At 50.5% G+C, this 17649-nt stretch overlaps 1 protein-coding gene across 1 annotated transcript; it reads left to right on the plus strand.

The window, feature by feature from the left end:
• Nucleotides 1-1075: 1075 nt before the first annotated feature.
• P2RY4 (pyrimidinergic receptor P2Y4) lies at nucleotides 1076-17572 on the plus strand. Its single transcript, XM_005284512.5, has 2 exons — nucleotides 1076-1216; nucleotides 15525-17572. The coding sequence occupies exon 2, from the start codon at nucleotides 15541-15543 to the stop codon at nucleotides 16639-16641; it is 1101 nt and encodes a 366-aa protein (XP_005284569.1). The 5' UTR covers nucleotides 1076-1216; nucleotides 15525-15540; the 3' UTR covers nucleotides 16642-17572.
• Nucleotides 17573-17649: the final 77 nt, after the last annotated feature.

Genomic DNA, 17649 nt, shown 5'->3' on the forward strand with positions numbered 1-17649 from the left:
GGCAGTGGTGCTGAGTAGCGGGTGTGACACAGGCAAGGGGTATGGTACAGCACCGGGTAGGAATGTAGCACAGGGCCGAGGCTGAAAAGCAGCTGGCACCTTAGTCCCACAAATGGGAATCTCATATTATTCAGTTCAATTTTCTAAAATTATGCATTATTTGTTTTTTGATGACCAGGTGTCTGGTGATGGGATGGCCAGGCCAGGTGCCACAGGCAAGACAGCACGGAGAGGCAGGGGATCTGAGGCTGCAGAGAGGGCATGGAGGATTGGGGCCCAAATGTCAGACAAGGGAATGCTAAGGCTCAACATAAATGCTGGCTGTGCCTTTTGACAGCAGGTGTCAAGAGAGCGGGTCAGTGCAGAGCATCATTAGTAAAACCAATCTTCAAGGGCCGTCACAGCAAAGCAAGGGGTTCTGAGTCTTCTCCTGAACCAGGAGCCTTTGGCCCTGTCTCACCACAGCAGGAATCCAGCGGGTCCCCTTCTGGGGCTGGGAGAAGGTAGTGCTGGCAAAGGGAGGCAGGGAAGCTGAAAGGAGGGGTGGTGGCTCACCTACCTGTGATGGGGGATCAAAAAGCCAGTGACTTCCACTCCCGCCTCCTCCCCTCCCCCGACAAGTTTCTCACTGCCCTCCATTGCAGTGCAGTTTCTTTTCAGGCAGGCACCTGAGTCAGGGCACCCATTTCCCCTGCAGCTTCCCAGCCCCTGTATCCCCACTCTAGTCTAATCAGTGGGAGTGTCACAGTGTGGTGAATCTACAAAGGACCAGAAAGTTTGTTGGGCAATCCAAGAGGCAGCGAAGAGAGAGTATGAAATGGGGCAGAGGAAGGGCAAAGGGAATGAATAAGCGGGGAGCGATGAGGCTGCAGATCAGGGATTCTGGCTGGGTCTGTGCCCCTTGGATAGGCAGGCTTCAGGAGGGGGTGTTCTCAGAAGTGCACATTGAGCTGGTGAGCTGAATGGAAGGAGGGAGTTGGCACTGACAGCATCTGGCTTCTGTCCCCGCCTCTCCCCACCCCTGGCCCTCCCTCTCCTTAGCACGTTGCTCAAAGAGCAAGCCTGAAACTTTGCAAGTGCCAGGGAGAACAAAAGCTGTATGGTGACCAGGAGGAACTGCAACACCGGCTGGCCAGGGATGGGATCAAGCTTGGGCCCAGCCCAACACAGGGACACACATCACCTGAGGAACTGACCCTGAAACCAGGGAGAGCAGGTGAGGCTGGGCATGCGGGGAGACTATGGAGTTCCTGTAGGGAGCTGTGGCAACATGGCCAGCCTGACCCAAAGGGCCACGGAGAGGTACTGCAAGAACCTGCACTAGGGTGACCAAATGTCTTGATTTTGTAGGGACAGTCCCAATTTTTGGGTCTTTTTCTTATATAGGCTCCTCACCCCGATCCCAATTTTTGACACTTGCTGTCTGGTCACCCTTCTGCACAAAGGAGGGGGAGGGAGAAAACCCAGATCCTCTAGCTGTATTGGAGCCCTACGCCATCCTGTGGTGTTTAGGGTATGGGATGAATTGTTGTGCTGCCACAAAACTAACCTCCTATCAACACCAGAGGCTCAGAAAGGCAAATAAACCCAAGTGGGGGAGGGTCCTGCCCTGGAGAGTGGGGTTCACTCCAGAACCAGCAACCAGCAAAACAAAATCAGCTGGGGAAAACAAAGGGGCAGTGGCCAGGACTGGGGAGACAATTACTTTGAGGGGAACAAATTTAACTCCAGGGCCCACACAAGAAGTGCTCAGACACAGACTGTAACCGCTTTGAGGTTATCTTTTTGTTATCTGTGTGTACAGCGCCTAACACAGCGGGGCCCTGATTCCTGATGGGAGCCTCTGGCACCACCACAGTCCAAACACGGGTAATCGAACCCTCCCGAGCATGGAGTCCTGAGCTATCCCCTCCCAGCCCCACTGGCCCCACGTCCAGGCCAGCAGTGTTTGGGCTAACCTCAGCAGGCAAGCCACAATGGTACTATTCCTGCCCCTGAAGAGGAGCTGTCCCCAAGCTTCTCTAGGGATGGGGTCTGAGTTTTATGGGTGTTAAATAGAAATAGCTGAATGACTCACCGAGAGCAATGTGTGGCATCACCAGGCAGAGCCCGGCTCATGTCCCAACGTGGCTCCCTCCTCACTCAACACACCTCTTCCTCCTCACCCCAACATGGCTGCCTTCTTTGCCTCTTCTAACATGGCCTCCCCCTCCTCAATTCAACATGGCCACCCCCTCACCTTCTTCCTCACCCTACATGGCCACCTTGGTGTAAGATAGACTTGCTCCTTGCACTGATCTTTGAAAGACTGCACAGGTTCCCTCCTGCCTCCCAAAAGGCGTGTGAAGGGTGAAATCCCCATGCATCCCATTGCATGAGGGTCTGTTGGGTGGGAACACTGGCTCCTGGCATCTTTCTGCTGACAGAGAAAAGGAAAGCGCCCTCACCTCCCATCCTGCCTGGCTGAGAACCTGGGTCACTGTGGGGAGAAGCAGGCTGCATGTGACGTGTGTGGCAGTGTTGGGCTGTGTCTTTAGCTTCAGGGAAAGGTCCTTGGGGACCTGGCCCCACTGTGCCTGTTTTTGCTGCTGCTGTGAGGGGAAGGCTCAAAGAGAGAAATTGGGTCATGCTCCCCTTGTGACAGAACTGTGGCATAGTGATTACAGACCAGGGGCCTTACACAGGAAGCTTTTACATTACTTCCTCTCTTGTTTTGCAATTTCCTAGAGGAGTGTGGAAGACGATGAAGGTGCGCCCCTCCCTACTAGAGTGACCAGATAGCGAGTGTGAAAAATTGGGACAGGGGATGGGAGGTAATAGGCCTCTATATAAGAAAAAGCTCCAAATATTGGGACTGTCCCTATAAAATCGGGACATCTGGTCACCCTACTCCCTACCCAGGTCACAGGATAACCCTGACTGGGTTTGTTCCTCAGCTGCTAAATCACCGAGATGCTTGTCTTTCTATCAGCAACTCCCAAATGCCCATCCCTGTATACAGTGCAATCTGCACTCCAACCCCCGGAGTGCTGGCTTAGGACACACACCCTTGCAATTTCCTGCCAAGAAAAGGTGCGTCACACAGATAGAACAGAGAATTATATCATTGGAAGGAGACAGGAGCTTTGAGCTGCTAAAGGAAAATCTGGGCTCTTTACTGACAGGCTCATTCATTTTATTGACACTTTTAAACTGCCTGTGTAAATATACAAACTAGGAGGCACCTGGAATAAAGTCACACAGTAGGATTCAGTATCCTTTTCCAGCAGCGAGTGCAGGTGAAGGGAGTTTCATAGACTCCAAGGCCAAAAGGGACCACTGTGATCATCTAGTCTGACCTCCTGTACTGCGCAGGCCACAGAACATCCCCAAAATAATTCCCAGAGCAGGTCTTTGAGGAAAACATCCAGTCTTGATTTAAAACTTGGCAGCAGGAAGCATTTGGTGCAGGCAGTGGGAGATGGGTAGTGGAAGACATTTGACATGGGCAGTGGGAGATGGCAAGGCGTGTTGTGGGAGGGGGCGGCAGCAGTAGCGTAGCTAAGGGGGGTGCAGGGGAAGCAGCCGCTTCCCCTCAGCACATTTTCCAAAAGAGGCGCCTTAGTTAGGGGTTACCATGGCGCCAGCAGGCAGGGCCCACACTTCGCTCTGAAGCTTGGCCTGCCAGGCCAGCTGCTGGGCTCCTGCAGGCAAGGGTGGGCGGCACGGCGGGAGGAGCCACGGGAGGGGGCGGCACGGCCGGAGGAGCGGCGGGGGGGGGCTCAGAGGCGCTTTCAGCGCAGAAAGACGCTTGCGTGCTGTGCGCCCTGAGCCTTGGAGAGATGGGGGCGCTGCGCCCTAGCGCTCGGGCCCCTCCCCAGCTCAGGCAGCAGGGCCCTGGGGTGGTATCCGGTGCCTGCGCCGCTGCTGGCGGGAGGGAGAAGCTGCTCAGTCTCCGGGGCCGTCTCAGCGCCCTGGAGTCGAGCCGGTGGGTGGGGAGCCTGGCTATGGTGCGCGGCTCCCGGCTGCAGCGCCTCGGGAGGCGAAGGAAAGCCCCCCGTGCGGCGCGGCGATGCGGCTGGGAGCTGCGCGTCGATGACCGTGGTGGGGCAGGTGGGAAGCTTGTGGCCGACCCTGGCGCTGCTCCGCCCCCCGCAGTGGTTCCCTGCAGGGGCTTGTACCATCCGGCTGCCGGAATCCCTGAGCCTCAGCCGTCGCCTCGCACATGGCAGCCTGCAGCGCGGCTGGAGGAGCGGGGGGGGGGGGGGGGGGGGCGCAGCACATGGCAGCCTGCAGCGCGGCCGGAGGAGCGGGGGGGGGGCGCAGCACATGGCAGCCTGCAGCGCGGCCAGAGGAGCCATGGGGGCGGGGGGACGGCAGGAGGAGAGGGTGGGGGCACAGCACATGGCAGCCCGCAGCGCGGCCGGAGGAGACATGGGGGTGGAGGGCCCGCACGGCCGGAGGAGCCATGGGAGGGGGGGCGCCGCGTGGCCGGAGGAGCCAGCCACGGAGGTGGGGGGGGGGGCGTGGAGTGACCAGAGGAGGAGCCAAGGGGGGCGTGACCAGAGGAGGAGCCAAGGGGGGGCGCCTTTTTAATGTTTGCTCCCCCTGCTCTTAGAACCTGGCTATACCACTGGGCAGCAGAATGTATTTGAAGTGGGCAGTGGGGTCTGAGCAGGGCTAGGAGTGGGTGGTGGAGTACAGGCAGGGCCTGGAGCCTCAGTCTGCAGTTGAGGAGATTTCCTTCCTGTGTCAAAGGGCTGAGGCCAGTGCATACCCCCTTGATACTGGGCATTCCCTAGTGCCTCCATCAGCTGTGGTACTCACTGTTTCTTGGACACTGTAGATTTGAATGCATGGCCATTGCAGGGGCTGGTGCTTCACTAACAGCATTGCATGTGGGTTAGAAGCATAGGGGCTGCTTATGAGAGGGAGTCCATGCTGCATTGCCTGACACTGATTGAACATCTTTTTGGGGGTCATCACTGTTCTACCCCTTACATCACCTCCCCCGCTATAGGCTCTGCCCTTCTCTTAGGCAGATGGGGCCCATTTCCTTCCAGAACCTGGCAATACTGCTCCTTCCGTTGGCTATCATCCTGCTGACCATGCAGCATGGCTACATTGCTATTTTTAGGGTGCTAGCTTGATCAAAGCTAGTGTGGGTATGTCTGCCTGAGCTGGAAATTACACCTCCAGCTCCACTGTAGGCATTCCCCATGTATCAGGGCCAGGAGCACTGACACATTCAGATGCAATGAGCCACAGTGAAGAAGTTTCTGAGGATTCCATTCTGTGCAGTGTATGGGACCTGAACCCTGCCCTCCCCCCAATGCTTGATTTTTGTTTTGAATGAGATTACAAACTGGATTGATAAAGGTAATAGCAGTGAGGTAATAGACAGACTTCAGTAAGGCATTTGAGATGGTATCACACAAAATCAACACAGCACACATTAAACACATTAAAAACTGGTTAATTGACAGGTTTTAAAATGTAATTGTAAATGGGGACTCATGAATGCGTGGGTGTGTTTTCTAGTGGGTCCAGCAGGGATCAATTCTTGGCCCTATGCTATTTACTATTTTTATCAATGAACTGACCGAAAACATAATGAACTGGGCAGGTCATTCAGATCACTTGATAAGCAGGGTGCAAACAAACAATATGTTTTTATACATGTAAAGTCCTACATCTAGGAAGAAAGCATGCAGGCCATACTTACAGGATGGGAGATGCTATCCTGGGTAGCAGTGACTCTGAAAAGGACTTGGGGTCCTGGTGGATAATCAGCTGAACATAAGCTCCCAGTGCAACACTATGGTCAATAGAGCTAATGTGATCACTGAATGCATAAACAGAAACCTCAAGTAGAAGTAGGGATGTTATTATCACCTCTGTATTTGGCATCACTGCTAGAATACTGAATCCAGTTCTGGTATGCTCAGTTCAAGAAGGATGTTAATAAATTGGAGAAGATTCAGAGAAGAGCCATGGGAATGATTAAAACAGACTCCTGGTGCTCAAGCTATTTAGCTCAACAAACAGAAGGTTAAGGGGTGACTTGATCAGTCTATAAGTACCTTCATGGGGAAAGAGAATATCTTTTGTTAGACCAACTTCTGTTGGTGAGAGAGACAAGTTTTTGAGCTTACACAGAGCTCTTCTTCAGGGACCCTCAAAAAGAGTTCAGTGTAAGCTCAATAACTTGTCTCTCTCACCAACGGAAGTTGGGCCAATAAAAGACATTACCTCATGGACCTTGTTTCTCTAATATTCTGGGACTGACTTGGCTCCAATATCTCTGTATACATGGGGACAGGAGTTTGATAATAGAGGGCTCTTCAATCTAGCAGACAAAGGTGCAACAAGATCCAAGGGCTGGAAGTTGAAGCGAGAGAAATTCAGACTAGAAATAAGATGCAGTTTGTTAACAGTGAAGGTAATTGAGCATTGGAACTATTTACCCAGGGTTGTCGTGGATTTTCCATCAGAGGACATTTCTAAATCAAGATAGGATGTTTTTCTAAAAGATTTGCTCTAGTTCAAACAGGAATGAATTCAGGGCAGTTCTATGGCCTGTGTTATGCAGTTATGCAGACTAGATGGTCACAATAGTCGATTCTGGCTTTGTAACCTATGAATCCTCAGTGCCCTGTCAAGGACACCTGAAATTGTGAAATTGGGAGCACTTTAGGCTGAGCAGCTGGGACTGGGAGGGATCCTGGAGAACCGCTACTGAGAATCCTCTTGGCTGGATGCAGAATCCTGTTCTTGTTCTGAGCTGCTCCAAGCTGCATCTGGCCTGAGAATGTCTCCCTGCATCCCATCTGGAGGGTGCATCTTCTCATTTCCCCAGTCAGTTTCACAGCCAATGTCAACAGTGAGAGCAAATATAGAGCTCTGGCCCCAGGATAGCACAAACCTGATAGGAGTGATTGCTGGGAGGGGCAGGGGTGAGGGGAGGGCATCAGCAGGGAGGTGAGGGTGGGGAGGCAGGGGAGTGCCCCTTGATGATGAGCTGACAGGGCATGGAGAGAAGCCGGGATCCCTCTCTGTGAGCTGGCAGCAGACGTGTCATATTGGGTGTCACTGTCTCACACCCTTCTGCCCTATGAGGAGAAGATGAGCTTTTGGGAGCCTTGTTCTGCCACTATTGGTAACGCTTCTTGAAGGAGGAACTCGCCCCAGAGCAGAGGGATTCCAAATGTCTCTTCCCTACCTTCCTCCTTGCCCTGCTCCATCCTCTTCAGCAGATGGTATCTATCTCCGGTATTCATAAGGCCCATCACCACAGCATTCAAATGTCAAACAACTAACATTTGCATGATGCAGCTCTGTCTCTTCCCATTCCTGGAAATGTTCTTCTCTTAGGGAGATGCCATTCCTAGGGGAGACCTCAGTGAAGAGATGGTTTTTGCCCCGAGATCTGAACAGGCTCAGCCTAAGCCACTCATGGAAGATTTGTTCTATAGCTGAGGTCTCATCACCACATACATTCTGCCCTGAACTTAGGTTTGCTGAGCTCTATCAGCCCTGGGGAGCTTTGTGTTATTCTGTTCTATATGGGAGATTCCCCAAATTACCCAGGGCAATTTCATGCCTGCTATTCTCAGTGACTCATTCCTTCAGTCCTGAAACTAGGCTCATTGTGCAATGTTGGGGAGTTTCCTGTGAAGTTTTGTAAAGAGGACACATCCACTTCTTCACTCTGTGAAATCCTAAACACCTTAAGGTGCTGTCACCAGTGAGATAATGTTGCTGTCCCCATGGTGAATTGCAGAGCTTACAGGGTTTCCATTTGTTAATCATTCCATCTTCTGAGATAAGGAGCTGTGGAATGTTCCCTATCTCCCAGCTGTCATGACATTTTACTGCCAGGTTATGTCCACTAAGGAGAGACCCTGGCACAGAAAGATGTGTCAGTTGAGAATCTGACAGTTGCTTCTCCTATCTCAGGCTCTCTGCAGCCTCCAGTGCTAAAGGAGGAATGAGTAGTTACTATTTATCTTAGGGTTTTATAGTACCATCCACATAAAATCAACAATAAAATCCTTCCTTAGAGGTTTTTAAGGTCAGGCTTGACAAAGCCCTGGCTGGGATGATTTAGTTGGGGAATGGTCCTGCTTTGAGCAGGGAGTTGGACTAGATGACCTCCTGAGGTCCCTTCCAACCCTGATATTCTATGATTCTATGAACAATAGCAAAGTCCTTAGTGGACTTCATAAAGTCTCTCACACTCCTCCCTTTTCAGAATCAAAACTCTTTAGGGTAGAGTGTGGGGTTGTATTTTGGGGGGTGATAGTAGTGGGTAAGGGTTTGAAAATAGAAGGGGGTGTTCATATTGTGAGCACCACATAGAGTGGAAAGGCTTTCTCAAAGAGGAAGACCTTGTAGTGGTTCCTCAAGATAGTCAGGCTCTGGATTTGCTTGATCACCTCTGGAAGACTGTTCCATGCATTGTCCCCAGCCCTCATGTGCTTTGCTCACGGCTTTGAGATTTTTATTGCTCCAGAGGAGTACAGCTGTCATGATGATTCACAGTTCAAAATTCGGTCCCCGCTGTAGCTGATCCATTAATTTCTTTGAAAATTAGGACCAAGGCCTTAAACTTGCCTTGGAGCAAGTGGAGGGACTTGAGCACAGGCCTGATAGGCTGCCATGAGCACATGCCATGGAGAAGGCGGGCAGCCACATTCTGTATCAGTTGGAGCCTGTGCATCATCTTGACATTCAGCTTCAGATATAATGATTTACTGTAACCCAGTCTGGAGGTGACAAATGCATCGATTAGTATGGACAGGTCCTTGTCCAGGGGGAATGGCTTAAGTTTCCTAACAATCTGAAGGTGAAAGAAGGCATTTTTGGAAACTGATACTGCCTGGTTATCCAGGCTTAGCAAGGAATCTAACAAGACCCTGAGGTTTTGTACCATTCTGACCAACGGGGACTGCATGCCTTCAATGGAAGGTGGAGACAACATCTTGGCCAGCTCTTCAAAGTGTTTCCTGTTTCCAACTAGCATCCTTTTGGTTTTGCTCAGGTTTAGCTTGAATAAGCTGCTCTTCATCCAAGAGCTTATTTCTTGTAGGCATTCTGACACTTTAGAAGTGGCAGTGGTTGCATCAATTGAGGATGAGATAAACAGTTGTGTCCTTGGCATACTGTTGGCAACTGAGCCCATGAGGTCTGTCTCTCTCTCCCAGTGGTCTCATGTAAGTAGTGAAGAGAAGCAGGGATAGATAGTGTGGATCCAACAGGACCCAGCAGGTGAGGCCTTTGGAGAGGAAGAGCCACTACCCATCACCACTCTGGGTCTGTCGGAGAGGAATGATTGGAGTTACTGTAATGCTGAGCTGACTACTCCAGCTTTGTCACATAGGTATGTGTTAATAGCACCTTGTGGTCCACTGTATCCAAGGCTTCAGAGAAGTCCAGCAGAGTGAGCATGGAGATCTGACCTGTGTCCATGACCATGAGAAGATTGTCTTTTAGTGTAACTAGAGTGACTTTTGTGCTGTGCCTTGAGCTGAACCCTGATTCTGAGATATCCAGTGTGTTGGCTGATGTCATATGTTGGAGATATTTTCTCAATTATTTTGCCCAGATATGGGAGGTTGGAGACAGGATGGTAGCTGAAGAGATCTTCAGGGTCAAGTGTTGGCTATAGTTGACGACTGGGTGAACTATTGCATTTTCCAAGGAGTTTGGTAGGTGTGCATCTCTCAGGGGCACTGACTATTTCCATTAGGAGTAGGCAGACTTGTTATTCTTTGGCTTGTACCAGTCAGAAGCGGCATAGATCTGTTTCGTAGGCTGTGGCTCTAATATGTTCCAGGGCTTTTTGAGCTTTGGCTTGTGTGATTAAGCCAGACTCAGTCATAGACCATGGGGCAGGTAATACAAATCATGTCAGGGAGGAATTTCCTGTCCCAGTTAGCTTCATAGGTATTCGACTGATCTTATCAGTGAAGTATGCTGACAGTTCTTCACAATGGTTGATGCTTGGCTCTGGAGTCTGGGCTACACAGTCGGGGTTGATTAGCTGGTTCATTGTATGGAATAGCTCTGATGGCCCTGATTCTGCTGCATTGATTGTTGATGAGTAGAAGGCTCATTTTGACTCTGTTACTGCAGTGGCCTAGTCCTGGAAGTGTTGTTTGTGCTGCTGGCTGAGGGATTCAGAATGTTTTTTGCATCTCTGGATGCAAAACTTGAACTTTCTGCGTGTGTGCCTCAACTGCTGTAGTTCATCTGTCAACCCTTGTGTCTTCTTGGTCAGTCGGGGGTGGGGGAAATGGATGGGTTGGGTGCCGATGGTAGTGGACAACAGGTGATTGTACTGTACTAACTCATTGGTGCTTTGGCCTTGTGTTTGTGTGGCTTTTCTCCTAGGGTGAGTTGAAAACCTAGGGAGTTCAGGAGTCTTCAGCGGTGGACCAGCTTTGGTTGTTCATTACCATTGTGGAACGGCTCTGGTCTCTGCCTAGATGAGGAAGTGTATGATGGTGACATCTCCAATATCCAGTCCTAGACTGAAGATAGGCTTCAACATATGTCTGGCTGCATGTGTGAGTCCAGAGACTGCCTGGGAGAATCCCATGGTTTCCACGTGGTTACTATTAGAAAGAAAACTCCAACCGCTCCTTAGCAGCTGAGTGGACACAGGCTGGTCCCCACTGTTCCATTCACCCCATTTTATTCTTCCTTCCTTTCTGTATAGGACTGTTCAATAGAGCAGCTTCTGTCTGGGCAGCAAGCCAGATCTACACCACCCTTCAGTTAGGAGAGAAAGTGTTTAATGCTTCGCAGGGACACACCGGCCAAACCAATTGCCTGGTTGAAGTGGGCACCACTTCAAAATAAATCAAACTTCACCTGACCCAGAAGGATCTTCTAGCCAGTAAACACTCAAAGGAAGCCTCTACCTTGTGAATATTCAAAAAGGAATTGACAGACAGAGCCCTGGGGTGGGACATGGCAGCTGGTTCTATGGCCATATTCTCAGCTGGTGTAAACTGGCATATTTCTATTAACTTAAATAGAGCACTACTGATTTATGAACCTGAAGATATCTAATCGATCACTGGGTATTTATATCACTCTCATCACAGTGATTGCTGATTAATATCAACATTCTACGGCACTTTAGGAGAGGAGAGAAAGAAGAATCCTGGATCCAATAGAAACTGCAAAGGAATTTTAGGGAAGCACAAGGTTACGTAAACTAGTTAGCTTAGGGGCAGGGCCGGTGCAACCCATTAGGCGACCTAGGCGGTCGCCTAGGATGCTAGCATTTTGGGGGCGGCATTTCGGGTCCTTTGGCGGTGACTGCGGCGGCCGGATCTTCGGCTGCCCCGGTTGTCATCGGCATTTAGGCAGAGGGAGCTGGGGTAGGGGGGCGCGGGGAGGGCCGCCTGCAGCAAGTAAGGATGTGGGGGGCGGCACACAGGGGAACAGCTGATTGGTGCCGCAAGTCTGGGAGGCGGGAGAAGTGGAGCGGCGACGGCGTGCTCGGGGAGGAGGCGGAGCAGAGGTGAGCTGGGGCAGGGAGCTGCCGCACGGCTCCCTGGGCCGGGGGGAGCTGCCGTGGGGGGGGTGCCTCAGGGTGGAGGGGGAGAGCTGCTGCGGGGGGAGCACCTCAGGGCGGAGGGGGTGGGGTGAGGAGCTGCCGCGGGGGGGCACCTTAGGGCGGAGCGGAGAGCTGCCACAGGGCTCGGGGGGGGGGGGGGCACAAGGTGGAAGTTTCGCCTAGGGCGGGAAACATCCTTGCACCCACCCTGCTTAGGGAGCTGAGAACCTGACATTCTTGTGAAAAGTATCACAGGTGGTTCAGCATTTCATCTCCTCTGGAATATCATGCCTCCCACAGCACAGTCACCTGGCATCACAGTGGGGTGTTGATTTAGCACTAACTCAGAGGGACAAGGGCCACCTCCTAAATCCCCAGCAACATTTCCTGTAGTGTCTGGATTTCCCTTGGTGTTTTCTCAAGCAAGTTGTTATAACCAAAGACAATGCTACAATCCTGCAGCATTCCCCACAGGAAAGCCAAGTCACAGCTTGCAGAGGTGTCCTGCATCTGGTAACAGCAGCTTCTGTGAAGGTTGCTAGACTTTCCTACTTTCCCATTTTTCTCATCTGTTTACAGTGGAATTGGCTGAGCTCCATTTGTTAATATTTGATAGGGCCTGTCTGCCCTCTGAACTCAAGGCGTTTGCTCTCCAAAGATACTAAATATAATTTAGCTCTGTAATAAACCTGTGCAGCAATCTGCACCTTTGGTAGCTGGAGGGAAATTGCAGAGAGTGTTTAGTTTGGGCTTCAAGATCCAGTTCCATCTAGAACACAAGTAAATACTGCAATCAAGAGATATGATTGACACTAGCATTGGATGTCCTGCAGGTGGAAACCTACAGCAGCCTCGTATGCACCCTCTGCATGTCAGTCTCACCTGCATCCCAGTCCACCTGCAGGATTATTATTACTGTAGGTCCAGGAACCGCAGTTAAGGATCAGGGCCCCGTTGTACTAGGCACTGTACAGCCAAGTAATGAGGAAGATAGTCCTTGCCACAGAGAGCTCATAATCTACTGTCAGATAGGATAAAACAGGTGGATGAAAGAGACAAACAGGATGGGAGGTTGCTCTAACAAAATAAACAAAGGTCTGGCTACTGCAGGCTTCTGCCCTGCACCACTGTAAACCAGCATCCCCACTACCATGCACTATCACCTTGTCTTTTTCTGAACATGTCTACAGTTGTGAGCCACATGCAGCTTCTCTGGGCATCATGCTCTTGATGAGAAGAATGTAGCAATTTCATTAAGTCATAGATTTTAAGACCAGAAAGTATTATTAAGACCATCTAGTCTGACTCCCAGTATAACACAGGCCAGAGAACTATACCCAATATACTGTGTATCAAGCACATAACATGTCTGTTAGAAAACGATCCAGTCTTGATTTAAAGACTTCAAGTGATGGAGAATCCACCACATCCCTAAGGATGGTGTTCCAGTGGTTAATTAACCTCACTGTAAAAAATACGCACCTTATTTCTAATGTGAATGCATCTAGCTTCACCTTCCAACCTTTGGATTGCATTATGCCTTTTTCTGCTAGATTAAAGAGCTGTCTGCTATCAAAAATCTTTCCCCCCATGTAGATACTAATAGCTGTGATCAAGTCACCTCTCAACCTTCTTTTGGTTAACTTGATAGATTGAGCTTCTTAATGCTTTCACTCTAAGGCATGTTTTCCAGATCTCCAGTCGTTCTTTTAGCTCTTTTTGGAACCCTTTACAATTTTTCAACATTGCTTTTGAAAAGTGGACAGCAGAACTGGACACACTATTCCAGTAGTGGTCTCACTACTGCCCCATGCAGAGATAATACCAGCTTCCTACTCCTACATGTATGCCCTAAGGTCATATTTGCCCTTTTTGCTACAGCATTGCACTGGGAGCTCATGTTAAACAGGTTACCTACCATGACCCTTCAGTCCTTGTCAGTGTCACTGCATTCTAGAGTACTGTGTCCCATCATTTAATGTGACCTACATTCTTTGTTGCTAATATGACTTGTAACTGGCTGTATTAAAATGCATATTATTCAAATGATAGCACCTTACCAAGCGATCCAGGTTAGCCTGTACAACTGGTCTGTCCCCACCATTATTTACCAATTTTTGTGTCAACTGAAATTTTACCAGTAGTGGTTTTAGCTTTTCTTCCGGATTATTGATAAAACTATTTAATAGCATTAGGGCCAAGAACAGAGCTCTGCAGGCCCCTGCTAGGAACACCCACGTTGGACGACTATTCCCTGTTTACGGTTATTTTGTGAGATTATTTTTAATCCATTTAATCCTCTGATGCTGCAAATGGTGGTGGGAATGACCAGCCAATCAGTCACTGGTGCAAAAGACAGATCTAAGTTAGTGCCCTTTACAGCCAAAATATATACTTTCTCCATCCCCAGCTTCTGGCAAGAAGCTTGCCCCTCACAACAGGGCTTCAGAGACGGTTTCTGCAGGTTGCTGCTCTCAGGACAATCCATTGTGAGGGGGATTACCAGCAGGTGTCTGTAGATTCAGGTTTCAGAGTGGTAGCCATGTTAGTCTGGTTGGTGATGGGATGTGGCCCAGACTTAGTGGCAATCCTGAGAGCACTGGGGCCTGCTGGGCACCGCTTACCCTGCGCTCCTGCTCTGGGATTGAGAGGCCAAATACTGTAGATACCCTTTATTCTTGGAGGAGGCCCTGTCACCCAGCACACCATTCACCAGTTTATGCCTTTGGGCCTTGCCCTTGATGTGCCTTTGGCCTTTTGTTAATGGAGCTACACAATTGTTGGCTTCACAGTGGAATGGGCACTGGGGCATGGTGGTAAAGCAAGTGTGCCCAGGTCATCCAGTGCCTGCCTGGAGCAGCTGCTTTGCTTCAGTCAGCTGCACTTTTGTCCTCTGTGACACTAGGAGCTTTTGGTGAGTTTTGTCAGTTGCCTTCTCCTGATTTCTGCCTGTGGTCCCTCATTGCAGCTGGTGCCCTGGGTGACGGGCTGCTGCCTTTCTGAAAATGCCAGGCAGGGAAATGAGCTAATTTCAAAATCTTTAGGGAGATTCTGGGGGCTGCTGAGGTACTCAGAACCTTCTGGGGCCCGATGCCCCCATGGGATGAAGCTAGTGGATGCAAGTTACTCATGTCCTGCAGGGGAGAATCAGGACTCTGGGCTGTAGATATTCTGAGATGCAAGTGGAGCCATTTTATGGCTCTTTCCCTGCCCCGGGGATTCATTTGCCAGACACACACAATTCCTGGGCCCCGGCTGTTGATGTGCAACCTGGGACATATCCCACCTGGATTCTGAGCTCACAGCTGCACTGGGATGAGACTCAGCTTTATAATGACTCTTCTCTGTGTGGCTCAGAGATCAATGTTCTGGAACTGGGAATGCCTCCAATTCGGGGGAAGCTGAGGCCCCTCTCAATGCTGATGGACAATGTTCTTCCAAGAGGCCCCTTTAGCAGCTCCTCAGGGATTTCTCCAGAGCAGAATGTGCCTCCAGGTGAGACTCTTTCCACTCCAGTGACCCTACACTCTTTCCTTTGTAAATCACCCCTCTGGGATTTGCAGCAGCATTGAGGACATGCTAATTAGTCTGAATCAATTTTTGAGAGGCTGTGCTGGCATCGAGTGTGGGGCTGCTATGGCTCACAAAGGTCTCGTTGTTAGGAAAACAGTGGGATTATCTGAGTAGCTGCTAGAGTTTGGGGTGGCGGGGAGAGAAACAGGCTTTTCTTCTGACGCATACTTGTAGGGTTTCATAGGTGCTTTGTGTCACTCAGGGGGCTTAGAAAGGGGAGTTATCAAATCCTCCTTGGCTGGGTAAAGGCCCAAAGGCGGGAGGCATTGGAAAACCCCCACAAATGATCATCAAAGCACCAGGAGTGCCTGGGAGAGGAAGATCTGGCCCCCTGGATTCTTCATATCTGACAGCGGCTGAGATCAGTGATTAACAGATGTTTTTATTATTGCCTTTTCAGAGATTGGCTTCAGGCAATGGCCACTTCGGTGGGGACATTCCCAGCTGCTCTGTTGACTCCAACACCTGCTTTCCAGCTGACAGCAAATACCACCAGCGAAGGTGAGGAGAATTGCGTCTTCAATGAGGAGTTTAAATTCATCTTGCTGCCCGTGTCCTATGGGTTTGTCTTTGTGGTGGGGCTGCTGCTCAATTCCTGGGCCTTGTGGATGTTCATCTGTAAGATGAGGCCCTGGAACGCCACCACCACCTACATGTTCAATCTGGCTGTCTCAGACACTCTGTACGTGCTTTCTCTCCCCACCCTGGTCTATTACTATGCTGACCGCAACAACTGGCCCTTTGGGGAGGGACTCTGCAAGATTGTGCGCTTCCTCTTCTATGCCAACCTATACTGTAGCATACTCTTCCTCACCTGCATCAGCGTGCACCGCTACGTGGGGATCTGCCACCCCATTCAATCGCTCGGGTGGGTGAAGACCAAGCATGCCCGCCTCATCTGCGTGGGTGCGTGGTTCATTGTCACCATCTGCCTCATACCCAACCTGATCTTTGTTACCACCAGCACCAGCGGCAACAACACTCTTTGCCATGACACCACCAAGCCCGAAGAGTTTGACCACTATGTGCACTACAGCTCCTCAATCATGGCCCTCCTCTTTGGCATCCCCTTTCTGGTGATCGTCGTGTGCTACAGTCTGATGGCTAAGAGGCTTTGGAAACCCAGCCCATCCAGCTCCAACCAGAGCATCCCCTTCTACAAGAAACGCTCTATCAAGATTATCATCATTGTAATCACAGTCTTTGCCATCTGCTTCCTACCCTTCCACATCACACGGACACTGTACTATACTGCCAGGCTCTTCCAAGCCAACTGCAGGACCCTCAACATTGTCAACTTCACCTACAAGATCACACGGCCTCTGGCCAGCATCAACAGCTGCATAGACCCCATCCTGTACTTCCTGGCTGGGGATAAGTACAGGGGAAGGCTGCGTCGGGCTGCGCTCAAAATGCCCAAATCTGAGAACCCATCTACTCTAGCCCTTGTCTCACAACTCAAGAAGAATGGCTTCTCCACCTCCCGAGGTGCCAGCTACTCCATCAATGATGCCTGAGAAAAGGGGGTGAAACTGACAGACAATGGGTGCAGCAAGGGGTATTGAAAGGGCTAGAGCCTGGGGAGCCAGTATGCATCTAGGCCAGAATGTGGGACCAGCATTAGGGAAGCCAGTAGAGTTGCTGGGTTAGTCTCACTCCAGAACGGAGGTCTTCTCCATCTCCTCCTAATCTCTGTGAATTATTTCCCCACTGTGCTGTGTCTGCTTCTCACACAAACATTCTGGCACCAGGTTTAACCTCTGAATGCTTTTGAACTAGGTGGTTTACATTCCCACTCTCAGAGCATGCTCCACCCCCTCACACAGACCAAACATCCATCTCAGAGCCAGGGATATTCCCTGTCTTGTCACAGCATGGGAGAACTGCCCAGAGTAATGCCAATGGGAGTGGAGAGAGAAGAGACCCCTACGTCCCATAAGGAAATGGAGGAGGCCAGAGGGATTGTCTTATGAAGAGTACGAGAGACTCACAGGTAGCGAATTCCCTGCTTCAGACGCAAGTGGACAAGGCAGCCAGGGCAGGCAAGGAAGCACTTTCAGGGCACTGGTTCTAGCAATGCAGAAGAGAGACGGGCTGGCTCTGGCAGGATGCAGGTGATGGGGTAGGGATGCACACAGAGTTAAAGCCTGCGGAGTGGCCATGGAATTGTGTGTGTATTGTACATGCTGTTACATGTCTCTGTCCCTTTGTGTATGGGAGGGCATGACTCACCCTATAACTAACAGAGAAGGCACCACAGCACCTTTGCTCCCAACTCTGCTAGCTCCAGGTGGTTGGAGGGTGGGTAGAGCCCCCAGGACAATGAAGCCCATGAAAGCAACTAATTGATCCATGAATAAAATGTTTTCCTGAGCAATTTTCCTAAGGCCCAGGACTGTTTCCCTCCCTATTGCCACCAGGAAATCAATAAACAGGAGAGAACTGGCATGCATGAGAATCTTTTAAATGCCTCATTGAAGGTCCGTTTGGCTCAGCCAGGCTGTGACGTGTCCATTGCTGAAAGC

The sequence above is a fragment of the Chrysemys picta genome, chromosome 9 (genome assembly GCF_011386835.1).
Source record: "Chrysemys picta bellii isolate R12L10 chromosome 9, ASM1138683v2, whole genome shotgun sequence".
Classification (NCBI taxonomy): domain Eukaryota; kingdom Metazoa; phylum Chordata; order Testudines; family Emydidae; genus Chrysemys; species Chrysemys picta.